The sequence below is a fragment of the Cydia fagiglandana genome, chromosome Z, assembly GCF_963556715.1.
Source record: "Cydia fagiglandana chromosome Z, ilCydFagi1.1, whole genome shotgun sequence".
NCBI lineage: Eukaryota > Metazoa > Arthropoda > Insecta > Lepidoptera > Tortricidae > Cydia > Cydia fagiglandana.
The window spans coordinates 38,475,081-38,491,361 of record NC_085959.1 but is presented as its reverse complement, the minus strand read 5'-3'; the positions used below and the strand labels follow the sequence as shown (position 1 = coordinate 38,491,361).

General features: G+C 37.4%; 3 protein-coding genes across 3 annotated transcripts in view; 2 read left to right on the top strand and 1 right to left on the bottom strand.

Annotated features, from left to right (window-relative positions):
- The window catches only part of LOC134678437 (fizzy-related protein homolog), an 87,883-nt gene extending 79,826 nt beyond the window's left edge, over positions 1-8,057 (bottom strand). Inside the window, exons 1-2 of the mRNA XM_063537014.1 lie at positions 7,625-8,057; positions 5,671-5,816 (exon numbers count right to left, since the gene is read on the bottom strand). Of these exons, the coding sequence (XP_063393084.1) occupies positions 5,671-5,809 (139 nt within the window). The 5' untranslated portion in view covers positions 5,810-5,816; positions 7,625-8,057. The remainder of the gene's footprint in view (positions 1-5,670; positions 5,817-7,624) is intronic.
- Positions 8,058-11,261: 3,204 nt separating this feature from the next.
- On the top strand, positions 11,262-13,144 carry LOC134679147 (RNA-binding protein 45-like). Its single transcript, XM_063538017.1, has one exon. It carries the CDS (start codon positions 11,532-11,534, stop codon positions 12,969-12,971), a length of 1,440 nt encoding a protein of 479 aa, XP_063394087.1. The 5' UTR covers positions 11,262-11,531; the 3' UTR covers positions 12,972-13,144.
- A 1,015-nt stretch (positions 13,145-14,159) lies between these two features.
- The window catches only part of LOC134678132 (E3 ubiquitin-protein ligase UBR4), a 105,379-nt gene continuing 103,257 nt past the window's right edge, over positions 14,160-16,281 (top strand). Inside the window, exon 1 of the mRNA XM_063536582.1 lies at positions 14,160-14,339. Within this exon, the coding sequence (XP_063392652.1) occupies positions 14,218-14,339 (122 nt within the window). The 5' untranslated portion in view covers positions 14,160-14,217. The remainder of the gene's footprint in view (positions 14,340-16,281) is intronic.

Here is a 16,281-nt window from a genome sequence, read left to right as displayed (position 1 = left end):
CCAATATTTTAAAAGGGTAATACATTCTACTGGCACGGTAGTACGGCTTAGCTTTTCCCACAGTAGGTGGTAAGCAACCAGGTCAAAAGCCTTGGACAAGTCCAAGAAGCAGGCGTAGACCGGTGTTTTTCTGTCCTTATAGTATCCGATAGTCCGCTTAAGACACACAATTGCCGTTTCCGTGGATAATCCAGCTCGAAAACCAAATTGTGCGTCATGCAGCTTGACGTGTTTTTTAAGCTGTTCATTAAGCAGGCTATCGAGTACCTTTGAGGTTACAGTAGCTAAAGATATAGGCCTATAGTTTGTGATGTCGGACACGTCGCCCGTTCTGTTCTTGATAATGGGCACAACCACCGTTCTCATTAGACGATCCGGCAGATACGCATGTTGCAGACATAACGTAAAGAACATAGCCAACACTCGAGGAAGATGAACTCCAGCATATTTGAGGTGTTCAATGCTGAGACCATCGTGCCCCGGAGACTTACCGCGCTGCATGGCCTTTATGGCTCCTGCCACATCTTTGGCAGAGAATTTAATGGTACTGTCTCCCACAATGGTCTCACCATCGAAAATCCCCGCCTCCTGGCCATTTGCAAGAGGTGACTTTACAGTGAACACCTCCCTGAAGTTGTTGGCTATGTCCCTGGAATCGACTACGCCTCCGATGCTCACAGGGACTCCGGGCACTACGTTGAGTTTCTTGGTATTCTTCCAGAAGCCTTTAAAGTCCTTCGCAGCATGGTTCATAGCGAGAATGTCCCTTTTTACCTGCTCTTGCCTGTCCTGACACCATTTAAGCTTGGACTTAAAGACCCGCCTACTCCGACACATGCCTTCGTACCTATATAGTGCTATGAATGCAAAAAGTCAAATCTCATGTCGTAAATTTATTTATTTATAAATTGAACATTTTCCAACCTCGACCATTATTAACATTGCTGATAAGTTACCAACAGACCATAGACATTTTTTTCACTGTGCGATCCCGTCTCGGCTGGCGGCCCATAGGGCATGCACTGAACTACTTAACCACCCGTGAACCTTATGCTTTGGCATTAAAGTTTAAGATCAGTTAACAGCGTAGAAGATGGCAGAGGGCATCGCACTACAATATTTATGTGGCCACGCTCTGCGGCGGCGGAAATCTGTGCGAAAATGCTATAATGAGCGGATTAGGGCTCGTTCACACCGCGCGCGGCGGAGCGTTGAGAGTGATGAAACTTGAGACTGGAGCGCTTCGACTTGTTAATAAAGGAGGTTAAGTAATTATGTTGCCGAGTTCTCTATCTAAGATTGTGTTGTGTGTTGAATTGAAATCTTACACGCTCTCTATTCATAAAAGTTTAAATATAGTTAGGGATAACACGAGTTTAGGTGCGTGGTTAGTTAGGTTGCGAAGTTAAAGTTTGAAATATAAGTCGAATGTAGATCAAATACGGTATTATACATGTAATAGAGTAGGTATGTTTATTTCTTACAGTCCTGCAGCTCTAGCCGTAAACGGCTTATATCGCTGATATCAATCATATATAGTTATGCAAGAATGTTATCTACATTTTATAAAAAAAAAGGTTGCATTTGGGTAACTTTGAAGGCGGGATAGTTTTGAAAATGGCTAATATCTACTAAACCATAAACACTTCCTTAAAGTTCATTAGAAATACTGCACTGAAGTAATTTTTCTGTCTCTGACTCAATCTTTATTAAAGCGCCCCAAGGCTTATCTTTTGTACTTCCCTGAAATGCTTATACGCCACGACAATTAGTTAATAAACTAAAGCCTATTCATATTCTTGAATTATTCTATTGTGATATTTGTATGACTAAACCATATCTCCAACTTTAAAACCAAGAAACCTATTGTGTTAAGAACCGTAAACTTTTTAAATCATTACCTAATAGGTTCCTATTAGACTATCACGCAAAACGAAATCACGCTAATTTACCATATCTACATTAATGAGGATTGCTTAATGAGTTGAGGGCAATCATGTATGACTATTTGTTAAAAATAACATGGAAAGGGTGTCCGTAAAAGGGTTGTTGGTGGCACGCGATCGAAAGGGTTTTTATGGGGCGACTAATATTCATTAATATCGTATAAAAACCATTTATTTGTTTTTATAAACTTGGATTTTCTATCGTACAAACTTTATGACGGCCACGGCCACGCGTGCCGGGGCTCGTTCTAGGGTTCCGTACCCAAAGGGTACCCTATTACTAAGACTACTGTCCGTCTGTCTGTCTGTCTGTCACCAGGCTGTATCTCATGAACCGTGATAGCTTAAACAGTTGAATTTTTTAAAATTAAACAGATGATGAATTGGTTGCCACTATAACAACAAATACTAAAAAGTATGGAACCCTCGGCGGGCGAGTCCGACTCGCATTTATCCGATTATTTTTTTACTTCGGAACAAATTTTTTTTCATTACTTCTAGTACCTACACTCCAAGGGTGCATGCTAAGTAAAATCATTCTTGTTTTTTTTATTCGCTATGATTTTTAAATGACTTTGTTTAAGGGGCATAACACACGCTAGTCCAGGGCATTCCGTGTATAATGAAGCTGTCATTAATATTGAATGTGAACTATGGTTTATGATCGCCGTTTTTCCAAGTTTTTTGAACTTTGATTGGAAGGCCCGGAGCGACAAATAGAACACTCTTGAACATTTTTTTTTAAATCTTTGTATAGACTTAGGTAGATTGTTTAACTCTAAAATATTCGTCGTAATTTCCAAGACCAAATATTTTCTCGGGTTAAAAAAAATCTCTAATAAGGGTAATTTTAGAGATTATTTATTAAGAGTAATATCATTGATCACGCTGTATTATAAAGAACACCTTTATTTTTTAGCTCATGGAAGTCAATTTCTTAAAAGTGTAGTTCAATTAAGCAACTTGATGATAATATAATGATACACCAATACCAAATCCAATTCCGTTCACAATCGCACTCGCAAAATCTACAATAGACAGTAAAAAATAAATTGTACTATATAAAAAAAGGCAGAAACGACCAACGACCAATCAATACACTTCATTGTCTCATTCTTTGGTATTACAGTAATAGTATTAATAATAGTTAATTAATAGAACAAAGATAGGGTATCGTCTTGGGTCGTCCCATTCGTTTTTCGTCAAGTTCTTAAATTAGTCCTATTCTGCTTTCGTCACTCGTCGGTGGCTTTCAATATAGAATGAGTGACAAAAGCAGAATAGGACTAATTTAAGAACTTGACGAAAAACGAATGAGACGATCATACGACCCAAGATGATACCAAAGATAGGAACTTCAGTCCACAATTGTGAATTATGTGTATGAATGAAAGAATATTTCCAAACAAAGTGAGCAGTTCTCAATGCTCCCCAGTCTGGTATAAAAATAATGGAAATATTAAAGATTGGTGGGCAACAATGAACCCGGCTAAATTACGTAGGTTATTTTTGGTATGTTCTCAGAAATATTTATAGGGTGTTTTTAATTTCGTCGCATTGCGTATGCTCTGTCCCTCAGGCGCACCTGTATTTGCTTTTAGACCGTGATGCTATTGTAACAGTAACGGTTGTTCTGTACCTACAGATATACATACATATAGCCTACGGCAACTTGGACCGCAAAACTAACTTTGCCAACAATAATGGTGATGATTAGTTGAAATTTTAAAATAAACTTAATGAGTAGTTTTTGCCCACTACCGTACTGGCTACCTAATGGCCTTCGTATTGATTGGTCATTATTCGTTTTTTTATTCGCTTTCAACGTTCGCACTTCAGAGCTAAGCATTGTACACTTAACTGACCATCAGTGAATCTTATGTATTTGGAATAAGGATTACGAATAGTGAATATAACAAATTGTATCAGCGATGGTATAAACAGCAACTCTCTTAACTGATCATCGGACGGTGGTACAGTCGCTGACCGATATATCGGAGCGGCTGAGGTGCTCAAATATATCTGAACACGCACTCTAGCGACTTGATAATATTTGTGAGCACCTTGGTCACTGAGATATACAGGGTGTCTAGTAATTAATGGACAACCTTCTAACCATCGGCAGGGCACCTTAGGCTGGTCCAGAAAAAGCACTTATAGGTAAAAGTTTCGTGGTTTTAGAGATAATCGAACTTATACGTATATCATTTTTGGTACAGCGGAGTGGTGTTACGGAATTGGTATAGATAATTCCTACTAAAATGGTAAATTAATGTTAATATTAACGTAATTGACGTTAATTAATCATTAGGGTTGAAATTGTTTATACCGATTCCGTGAACGCCACTCCGCTGCACCGAAAATGCTATAAAATTTACGATGTCTGGTAAAACAACAGCCTCGTGCCGCCCACCATACAAAATTATAGCCAAGGAAGTTTGAATCTTGTTGTATTTTCAATTAGGTTGAATTTCATTTGTTCGGAAATACTACGACAAATGAAATGCTAACCTACTTCGTTTTTAATTAAGGTCGAGATTCCATCGAAACTAAGTGTACATCCTAATGCACACTGGGCGGCACGAGGATAGAGTGCTATATCATTGTTTACCTTTACAATAATAAAGGGAAATTATTGCATTAAATGTCATACCTAACCGGACACTGAAATAACAGGAATTTGCAGTTTAATGTTTCCTTAAATATGGACTATAATTAGTCACAGCACAGGTCTGTTTACGAAGTAAAAATACCTACATTAAAGAGATCATAACTTAATAACATTGTAATTAAATTACATTGTAATTGTAAAAATCACCCATAACTATAATATTATCCGTTTTCATATCACCTGACGTTCGTAATTACCCGAATACACTTTACGACCTTTTTAATTCCTTAGTAGGTTGTTAGGTAGGTGTAAAGGAAAAGCTTCAAAAGAAATCTTCTGCTACATATCACTCAATGACGTAAAAATAAAAACATATCGGATTGGCCAAGATGCTCAAAAATATCTTGATAACCAAGCATCCTTTGTTCAGTATGGATATGATGGTCGTATTTGTCTACGTGACAGCGTGATAAAACGGTGTCCGTCCCTTTCTATCCCGCAGAGTTAAAAAGTGACAGTTGTTTTATCCCGTGGATAAATGTGGATAAAGCGATCCATAATAGGCTTGCAGATGTTTGTCAACTCGTTGGCCGGCAACATGGAACATTGGTTTGTTTGTGAACTTGACCATACCAGACTAGGATGGGATATGCTTCCTGTACTAATTTTCTATATAAAACAGTACCAGAAACCCTTTTGCACATACCAGTTCTATCTTCTTCCTAGCGTTATCCCGGCATTTTGCCATGGCTCATGGGAACCTGGGGTTCACAATTATATACGCTTGAAAATTAATCCCATGAATTGACGTAGGCACAAGTTTTTACGAAAGCCCAGAGAGGAAACTAGGCCTTATTAGCGTTTTCCTCACGATGTTTTCCGTCACCGAAAAGCGACTGGTAAATATCTAATGATATTTCGTATTTAAGTTCCGAAAAACTCATTGGTACGCCGGGGTTTAAACCCGCGACGTCCAGATTGAAAGTTGCACACTCTTACTGCTAGGCAACTAGCATTCATACAAATTTAATACCATACCATATTACAATTCCATAATTTCCATAATTCTCTAAACCAGATAACATGGATCGCTCTAATGTGTAAGTTACATACCTTGAAAGCTGGTCTGCCAATTCTGCCCCCGCCTGAGAGGCACGAACCTGTCCATCCTCTCGGACCTCATGACCAGTGACTTCCTGCCGACGGGGCTGCATTGCTGGATCAGCCGTCTCTCAAATGAGTCGCTGAACATGGTGGCGCTGGAAGAAAATAATTTATGTTTCAGTATTCTGACATTTGCTGAGCAGTATTTATTTAACTCACTTGGCAGTTAATGAAATGAAAATGACCTACACTTTAGGCACTGGTCCCACCGCGAGCTAGTAAGCTATGAGCTATCGGCTATAAACACAAACAAAAGATAAGCACTCCCGTGTAAATAAAAGAGACACGGCGATATTTATAGTTACTCGCCCAGCGGTGGGCTAGAAATATCGCCGTGTCTCTTTTATTTACACGGGAGTGCTTATCTTTTGTTCGTGTTTATAGCCGATAGCTCATAGCTTACTAGTTCGCGGTGGGACCAGTGCCTTAATAACAAAACTTTTGAGTGACTCAGACATATTAAATATTTTAACTTAAATAAGTTCTTTGTCAAAAATTCCATTTTCGATACAAGCTACTATCGCTGACTGAATGTATTTTCTTTTAACAGTCAAGTAATAGCATCATTACAATTGAAGGGATGTTTACAAAAACAACATAACTGCTTAGAGCAGTTGACACTTTTTGAAGAACATTGTTAATCGATTCAGGTGTCAACCAGTGTAGTCAGTTATGTTGTTTTTGTAAATATCCCTTCAATTCTAACAAACGAAACCCAAACATAATATTTTACTAATTAGGTTGAAGAGTTTTTTTTCCATAGACTACCTTGACCACCTCCGGGGTCTATCATGAGATCAGCTCGATGGTGCCATAATATTGCAATGCATTGACATAAAAGTCCATCCAAGCTAACTTTGCATCATCTTGAATAGAACAAAGGGAAGGAGTGTCACAGTAAACCTCATATTTTCATAGCAATTTGACACTACTGACAACATTGCCGCGTGCCATGCATAATTAGCTCGGTCTAACTCTATTTATTTTACATAGATGATAACTTCTTAAGTTTTTGGATATCAATTGTAAATCAATTTAGCATACTAGTTAAATATAAGGCCCAATATACATGCAGCAATTTATTTGGAATTGTATACAGAATAAATTTGACTAATTTTATATCATTATATCAAAGTTTAATATGGAAACCGACATCAGGCCTTTGGGTAACTACAATAAAACCAATTCGCGTTTGCACTGCGGAAGTAAAAGTATTTCGTACATGATGTATAATTATAAAATAAATCTTATGTTTACAACCAAAACTCACTAACTACTACCACAGGTACCATCATAGTAAACCATACTAGTAACAATACAATATAGATGTTAGATTCTTTTTTTGCAATTAATTTTGGTTGTCACTATCAATTATAACAGTAAGAATTATCCAAGGTGTCCAAATAGTAGTAAGATTTAAATAACTTCTATTCGGACATCTTAAAACACCTAGGTATATTTTTCTAAGTTGACAATGATGGTATCAAATTTCAACCTTGATTGGTGTGCAAAATAAGACCCAATGTTTCATATTGCACTATCTAAGTATACAGACAAGTAAATAAGTTATTTTAATCACAACATATCCTTCAAATAGTCTTAAAAACAATACTACTGTACATGGAATGACTACAGAGATTTGTCATTGCAAGCACTAATACCATAAAGAGAAATTCGCAAGAAAGCAATATATATTTCAAATATTATCATATGTATATTAACTTTTTAAAGATCCTTAATATTATAATTTTAAACAAAAAGAGGCAAGAGAAAACAACTAAAGAAGAGCATAGAAAATCCAGTTTTAATTACATTCTGTTATAATTAACTACAAAAGAGACCAATTGCATATCAATAAATTATCACAACAAGTAAAATAAACCATAAAATCGCACTAACTTACCTTTGTATGGCACTAACAGATATTTTTCAAAGTCCGTAAAATCAAAAAACGAGGGTAAATTATGGAAGAAGTAGACTAGAATATATTGCAAATTCACACCCGTTCAATCAAGCATGGTTTTATTGTTCAATATGGAACTATCACAAATATTAACACAACGACCGAGCGAAAACATTAATGTTTTAGTACGCAGTGCAGGAGAACCGACTGCTACCAAAGCCACGGAGCCTTTGACATGCCTGACTACCAGGGTCGCTTACGAAGGCATCTTTTACAGGTTACAAACAATCCAACGCACACAATAATTTAATTTACGCGTATAGTAAGTATTGCTGATTGTTTTCTAAGCAACAAACTGACTTTTGAAATGGTAAATTAGTAATTAGAGAGTTTAAAACATAAATCGTAGATTTTGTGGGCCATCGATGTCATAGCAAAATAAATAGTACAAGCTAAATGTTGCTATCCAAAAAAAATATATCGATATTTGAACTCAACGATCTTCTGAAAAAAAAAAGAATTGTTGTTAAACATTTTTTGACCAATATATATGATAGGCTTACAAATAAAATAAACAAATCAAAATATGTATTTAAATATCATTATTTTAAATAAAAATATTTTTTCTATAAGTTACAAATAAAAAGTCGATTACTCTTTTACTGTGAAATCGATATACAATGTAATCGATTGTTTTTAATGTTATTTGCTTTCCTTTTTATTTAATTGTTTTTCCTGGTTGCGTTTAATGTCCAAATATCCAGTTAGCGTCTAATCTTAAGAATTGGCACGGGAGATAGTTTTTGGGTTCCGTACCCAAAGGTTAAAAACTTTTACTAAGACTCCCCCTGCTCCCCCATATAATTATTATACTACTCTTTGCTCCTCTGTCCGTCTGTCTGTCTTTCACCAGGCTGTATTTCATGAACTGTGATAGCTAGGCAGGTGAAATTTTCACAGATGATTTATTTCTGTTGCCGCTATAACAAAAAGAAACTAAAACCAATGTGCAATTTTTTTCTGTTTTTTGCGTCTCCTTCTTCTTCCTCTTCTTCTTCTGCGCGTTATCCCGGCATTTTGCCTCGGCTCATGGGAGCCTGGGGTCCACTTGACCACTAATCCCGAGATAGGCACTAGGAGCTTAGACAATATAAATCATAAATCATAAAGTTTTTATTTAACCAACGGAGTGGTCATTAACAGGCGTTCCCCTCTGTCGAAAAAAGGCGGCCAATGGTCAACCACATGTCAAACACATGTATGGACTGACGTTTATCTGACATGGCTATGTAGACGTTACGTATACATTTGATGTGCCCCTCCCCCGCAAAAAACGGCAGACTATTTTGTACCGAAAATTATAGACATGGCGTCTCCATTGGTTATATTCTCTAAGACTAGGAGGCACTAGTAGGTACCTATTAGTTTTTAGGAAAGCGACTGCCATCTGACCTTTAAACCCAGAGGGGATAACTAGGCCTTATTGGGATAAGTCCGGTTTCCTCACGATGTTTTCCTTCACCGAAATGCAACTGGTAAGTAATTATCAAATGATATTTCGTACATAAGTTCCAAGGGGTTTGAACTTGGTTTGAACACTTTGAACCCGAGACCTTCGGAATGAAAGTCGCACGCTCTTATCGCTAGGCCATCAGTTTTTTTTTGCCGTTTCTTGCCTAATGGTACGGAACCCTCCGTGCGCGAGTCCAACTCGCACTTGGCCGGTTTTTTTTTAACTGACTATAAATGTTTCCATTTCAAGTAGAATATAAGCAGAGAACATAATAGTATTTCGTATAAATAGTTTTAATTATTTAACATGGGCTAGGGACACATTGTACTTATACAATGTGCAAAGCGCAAATATAATATTACATTATTTGCGCTTGAATGGCCAACGACTGTCCTATATAAATATATTTAGATGGTCAAGCAAATCTTGTCGGTAGAAAAGGCGCGCAGATCAAATTTTCTGAGACGATATACTTATACTTGGTCAAGCAGATTATTACAATGGAACATCGGCAGAAACACGGACGAGGCGACGAGAGGTCAGAAGACCACCCGTATTATACTACTACTCTTTGTTCTCACTTCTCACGTTATGTACTCACTACAAACGTGTACCTATACATAAAATATATCGACGAGTTGGCCTTAACTATTCATGTAAAAAACAATCGATATATACATACCGATTCCGATTGAAAGTATGGCAACACCAGCAATGCACAGATTCGATACACTCAGTCATGAAGGAGAGTAAAATTATGAAGAAAATCTTTGAAAAAACATCTTTTTCAATTATTAAATTTAACCAAGTTGGCCAACAACATCGCATAATCAAATGTATGAAAAGAAACAAATATTGATTATTTGACGTTATGGTCAGAGTTGCTAGACTTATAATAAAATCGTACGTTATTGTATAATGTTATTTTATTAGAATTGATTAGTTAGAGGCAACAGGGAGTATTAAGCCAAGCGCGCACCACGATTTTTTGTCGCGCGATAATTTAGTCGCAGAAATGTAACGTATGGGTTTATAAGGCGGTGCGCGCATATGCGACAAAAAAATCGCAGCGATTTTAAAATTGTGATTTGTTACATTTTTCCGCGACAGCGCGCGACGCGATTGTCGCAAAGTGAATTACAGCAGACGAAGCTGTATGCACTTTTTCATCGCAGTGCGCGCACTGAATTTTCTGCGATAAATTACAGCGCGATTCTAAAATCGTGTCGCAAAAATTAAAATCGTGGTGCGCGCTTGGCGTTACTGCAATGCTCTACCGCCAGAGTGCCGCACTAATTTGTTTAGTAAACCATAGAGTAACTTATATAGATGATCAGGCAAATCATGTCAGTAGAAAAAAGGCGGCAAATTTAAAAAATGGAGGCGCGAATAGTTATCGTCCCATAGAAAATATGAATTTCGCGCGTTTTTCTACTGACAAGATTTGCTTAACCAAGTATACATACTAGGCCTTAAACAGTTTTTTGACAAGTTTTCACTATGACATTGATGAACCAAGGCGGTTTGTTTACAATTGGTCTGCCACGAAACGCGAAAATCGGGATTTCTTTATCTGCCTCTCTTTCGATCGAATAAGCAAGAGTGATAGAGAGGCAGAAATCGAACTTTCGATTGTCATGTTTCGCGGTAGGCCATGTGATTGACGTGACGTGTGATGTGTCATTGATGATGTCAATTAGGTTTGTTTACTGTATGTGCCACCTACGCAGAGCTTTGCCTAGTATTCCCTATAGAAACGAAATATGCTACCAAGTGTAAAAAAAATAAAACAAGTTGGTTTGCCAAAGACACTCAATAAACATGAAATAAACGTTCGAGATTAAAAGTCGATTATTTTGTAAAACTTATTACACCTGAGGTTAAAACCCCACAAACCCAATAAATGGTTCTAAGTGTTAGGAACCCAAAAGTCTACGGTTCATGTTTCTTTGGGTTTCTCATATCTAATCACATGATTTTTAAACGATTGCAGCGTCATCTTATCTGCGTTAAGCTTTAGTCATTTTGACCTCATTATTTGCAGCATTTAAGGATTTTTTTAAACTGGTCGGGCAACACTTAGAAAATAAAAAAAATGTCCTTTTGACGTTTGTTTGTGGTAGGGCATCCATCACAGCACAGCGTAAACTACAAAACTACATCACTGTTCGCAAATGCCGAATGGCGTGGCGCTTTGTATATAAATAGGAATACTTTCTCTTGTCCTTTTAACATCTTGATTTGTTACATGTGTGTGCTGAAGTTAATTTTATCGATAATTTACTTTAAAGTACTATTTTTTATCGGATATTGGTTATTATCGCTGCCGTTAACTTCTAGCGTGACTTATAAACTAAAACTACCCTAAGAGCAACATTACGTTAATTTATTACAATGGAACATCGTCGGAAACACGGACGAGGCGACGACGGGTCAGAAGACCACCCAACGTACTCCAGGTTGTTTATAGTTTGCGAAAAACGATTGAGTGAAGATGATTTTAGACAATCATTCTCAAAATTTGGGACCATTGAAGACATCAGAATGCCCCGCGACCATAACACTGGGGATCCCAAAGGTATCGTCTACATTAAATTTAATAAAACCTCTGAAGCAGCACGGGCTTTAGAAGAAATGAATTTCAAAGTCTTGCCGAACGCGAGCCGCCCGTTAAAAGTTATGGTCGCCGCCAACCGCTCGGAGATCGAATCTGACGATCAAGACCACGAAAAATACAAGAGACTGTTCTTGAACATACCAAAAACCTCCAACGAAGATGTCTTGCAGGAAGACTTTGGCCAGTATGGCGAAATTGAGTCAATAAACATTCAGAGAGACAGATCCAGTGGAGACTCTAAGGGGTTTGCTTATGTTAAGTTCAGAAAGTTTTCCGAAGCAGCCACAGCATTTGAGAAATGTGACAAGAAGTATAGAGCCATCTTTGCCATGCCTAAGGGGTACCACAGACGGCAGGAGACAGCATTTGAGTCTAACATTAGTTCTCTAGCTCGGTCGTCTTCAAACATGAGAAATTCATTAGTCTCTATGATGAATGTGCGGCCGGATGGTTATACTAGCATTAGCTTTATGTGCTGCCCGTACCTCACACAGTTGCACGTAGAGAGGTTCTTCGATATAGTCCCAGGCATGGTCAAGTGCCAGTACTTTGTGGACTTGGTAAGAAACTTTGGTAAAGGGACAGTTCAATATTCAAACCCTGTGTCTGCAGCTTATGCAGTTGATAAGCTCAACAAGTTTGAGTACCCACCAGGCTTAAAGATATTTGTTAAACCAGACAACTCAAAATTTGAGCCGCATGAACAAAAGTTTAACAACATACCTGATGCTGTAACCAATCTGAAAAATGTTATGGCCACCACAGCGAAGTCAACTTCTCCTGACTTGGCTCAATTGGCTGAAGCTATCTCAGAAGCTTCCAAGTTGATCAAGATGGCTACGGCAGGCATGTCGAATCAAACTATACCAGACAGCACCGACTTAAATTATTGCAGCGTAAAACTACCCTCTATAAAAGACCTGGCCGACATAGACAGCAAAGTAGCCAAAAGATGCTTTTTGATTTGCAAACCACAACCCCCGCCTTTGACTGTATTGCGTGACATATTCTGTCGTTTTGGTGACCTTATCAATGTCTACACATTACCGAACAAGACTGTTGGGTATGCCCGTTATGCATCTGTTGAAGCAGCAAATGAAGCTATCAAGACTTTGCATGGAGCGGAGGTGTGTGGAGTTCGTATGAAAGTGTTGCCAGCAGAAGAAAAACCAGATGATGATGAAAGTTCTACTAAAAGAACTAGATATGATTATTAAGTTCTTGATAATGCTGGCCTAAAAGAAGCTGTATATGTGCTAGACTCCTGTACATACATGTTTTTAGGATGGCAGAGAATATTGACAAAACTGTTGATGCATTGATTCATTGTAGACTATTTTTAGCTTGAAATGTATTGAAACAAACAATGAATAAATTTATTTTAACTATGGCTGATAGTATTATTTACCATTCTCTAACCCCTACTGATTAGGATTTAGTGAAAAAAGTACATTCAGGACAAAATCATCCCATCCCACTCCTATGTAGGATCATATCATAAGCTTTTAGACCAACCTAGATCAGGGCGTTATTTCATTAAGCATTTAATACCTATTATATATTATAACTCTATCCTCTCTGCTATTACCAAAATAAATACAAAATCACTTGCTCTCTTCTCATGCCTAATTCGACAATTGCTGGCCACCTTATACTAAAAATTACTTCTATTCACCTATAAACAGAGGGCCTACCGCGAACCACGTTCGACGTGTTGCCTCCCTGTCCCACTTACGTACGAATTTACAAGTGCGACAGAGAAGCACCACGTCAAACCACTTGACGTCATTCGCGGTGGGCCCTCAGAATTCATTTTAGTATAAGGTGGCTAGTTATTGGAGGGTGGCCAGTTATTGACACCTTAAACTAAAATTATTTCTGTTTATAAGTGAATAGAATTTATTTTTAGTTTAGGGTGGCTAGTTATATTAAAAATTAGTAAAATTTAAATTTCTTTATTTGCCTGTCTGTCGCTCGAATATGGAAGAGCGATAGAGAGGCAGATATCGAAAAGATTTTCGTGATTTTGTAAAAGTCTCGTTCTTTGTTCTTATAACTATTTAATTATTAATAAGAATTATCCATTTTAAATAATTTAAAAAACACCATTCTATTTGGATTTGGTTCGGATCCAGAGCGGCTACCGCAAAAACCGATATTCGCAAATTGCGGGGATCTTGCTCTTTTACTCCAATGAAGGCGTAATTAGAGTGACAGAGAAAAATCCCCGCCATTTAATTTGCGAACTTCGATTTTCTCAGCCCAGTGCGTAAACCAAAGAGTAGTATAATATGCGTAAACCATAAACAATTTACGCAAATGGTGTCGTACCTAGGTGTTTCTGGCATTATCTGTGCCAGTGACCATAGACAGAGTATATCTACCAAAGTGACAGGACAGAAATCACAGAAATACGTACAGCAAATGTAAGAAGAACTCGAAAAAGAAAATATTTGTGCGATAATGGCCGCTTCGGGAGGGAATATCGAGTGGTCTACTACAGTTAAACCGATATTAACAGCTTTGTACGGCCCATTTTTCGACAAAAATGATGCTGCAGAAATAATACAATCCATCCTCAAAAGGTGAGACTGCGTGTCTGTATAATAATACTACCGTCCTAATTTTGATTCACCTTACCATTATTCAGCAAATTACGATTATTTTTAATTCCCTGACAGTTTTAAGTGAATTTTAGTCCTATATGTCCAGGTTATTGAACGATATTGATCGAATTGTGATTTGGCGATTTTTTTTCGGTAGTACGACATTCTAGAGAAGCTAATATCAATAAGCCGCTATTCCATTCGTATGCGGTTTTTTGGGCATACGATTTTACACTATAAATACTAATTTAATCTCAATAAAGCGGCTAGAAAACAGATATTACTCGCATGTGAATTATTCAACAGCTTTTTTTAAGAAAATTTCTATTGTATCAGATCTTTTAAATAATTATAGATATTAATATCCTTACTGTATATTGTAAAAAGATTTATTATTTCAACATATTCGGTTTGTCATTAGTTACTAAACAATATTTCTATTTGTATATTCTTTTATAACAAAATCTAACTCTAATAAGCAAATCTAACTTTAAAACAGAACTTTTAAATAGCATTTTGTAGTCTCAGTAAGGGTGGTATTCTACCGCTCTAATTTCTTGTGCCAATGAGTTTGCGTCTCACATCTTGCCTAATAAGAGAGTGAGACGCAATGCACATTGCACAAAAAAATTGGATAGGTGGAATACCATCCCAAGCAGAGAATTGTAGTATACCTAGAGCTTTCTATGTACATTCATGTTGGCTGGGCCCTTTTTATAACCTGAGCACTATTTATAACCATCTTAAAAAGCTAGCACATTCTCAAGTGTGAATCATACAGGGAGGGAGGTAGATAAAATGGGGGTGATTTTGCCTGTTTTGAAATGAGTAAAAATAATATGGGCGGCCAGAAATCATGTGATTGTTGTGGGTGGAGGGGGTAAAAATAGGCCAAATATGATCACATGATTTCTGGACGACCCCTTATAAGGCTATGACTTAACTCATACTCCCAAAATAAACCCATGGGAAGAAATGAGAGTGCCTTGCAGAACAGTTACAGATGTATTTGTGATAATAAAAATTAATGTAATACAATGAGTCATTATTGCTCAATATGATGAAACCTTTTATCCTCCAAATCTAATGAAATGCATGAATACCTACTCTGTGGCAATTAGTGTAACTCGTAATTAACCATACTTTGCATAGACTTTCTACACCCTACCACAGTCCACATGTTTTTTTTATTGGCCTATGTGTGTGTCCCACTGCTGGGCTAAGGCCTCCCCTCTCCCTATCCAGTCCTCCCTGTGCTGAGCAAGATTTCGCTGAATGCATTCAAATCGGTGTTAAGCTTACGAAATTATAAAGTCTGACCAAGCTAACTATGCATTGCATTTGCAAGGAGGAAGAGTGGCAATGAATAGAATAGTATAGAAAAAGTTTATTGTCATTTTGTCTTCGTATGAAAATATAATGTATATAATGATACTCCCTTTGTTCTGTTCAAGTTCATGCAAAGTTAGCATAGACAGATTAGTATGAATAGGGTTCTCGATCAGCATGTTAGAATGTTAATTTTATAATTGAACTACTCTTGCTGCTTCTGCTTTGTGCTTACCATGCTTAATGTGCTTACCAAAAGGCACCTTACTTACTTACTTACTTACTTGGTTGGTGCGGTGACCCAAAATGAGTCTTGGCCTCCAACACAAGAGCACTCCACTATGATCGGTCCAGAGTGGTATCACGCCAGCTTTCGCCGACGCCGAGCTCACGGACCGAAAGACACCTAGACTCAGTTAATTATAAACCTACAAATTAATTGACATTTCTGAAATTTTAATAAAATCTGACTCTGAATCTGATATATTGCTGATTGCGAATCATTATAAACGTAATGCCACGCGCTTAGCGAGTTAGTTACCCTTATTTTAGGCCTTAAGGCAATTTTATGCAAAGATTCTTCTCATTTGTA

Bases quoted from the DNA above. Each gene is read 5' to 3' on its own strand.
- LOC134679147 (XM_063538017.1), top strand. From the start codon at position 11,532: ATGGAACATCGTCGGAAACACGGACGAGGCGACGACGGGTCAGAAGAC.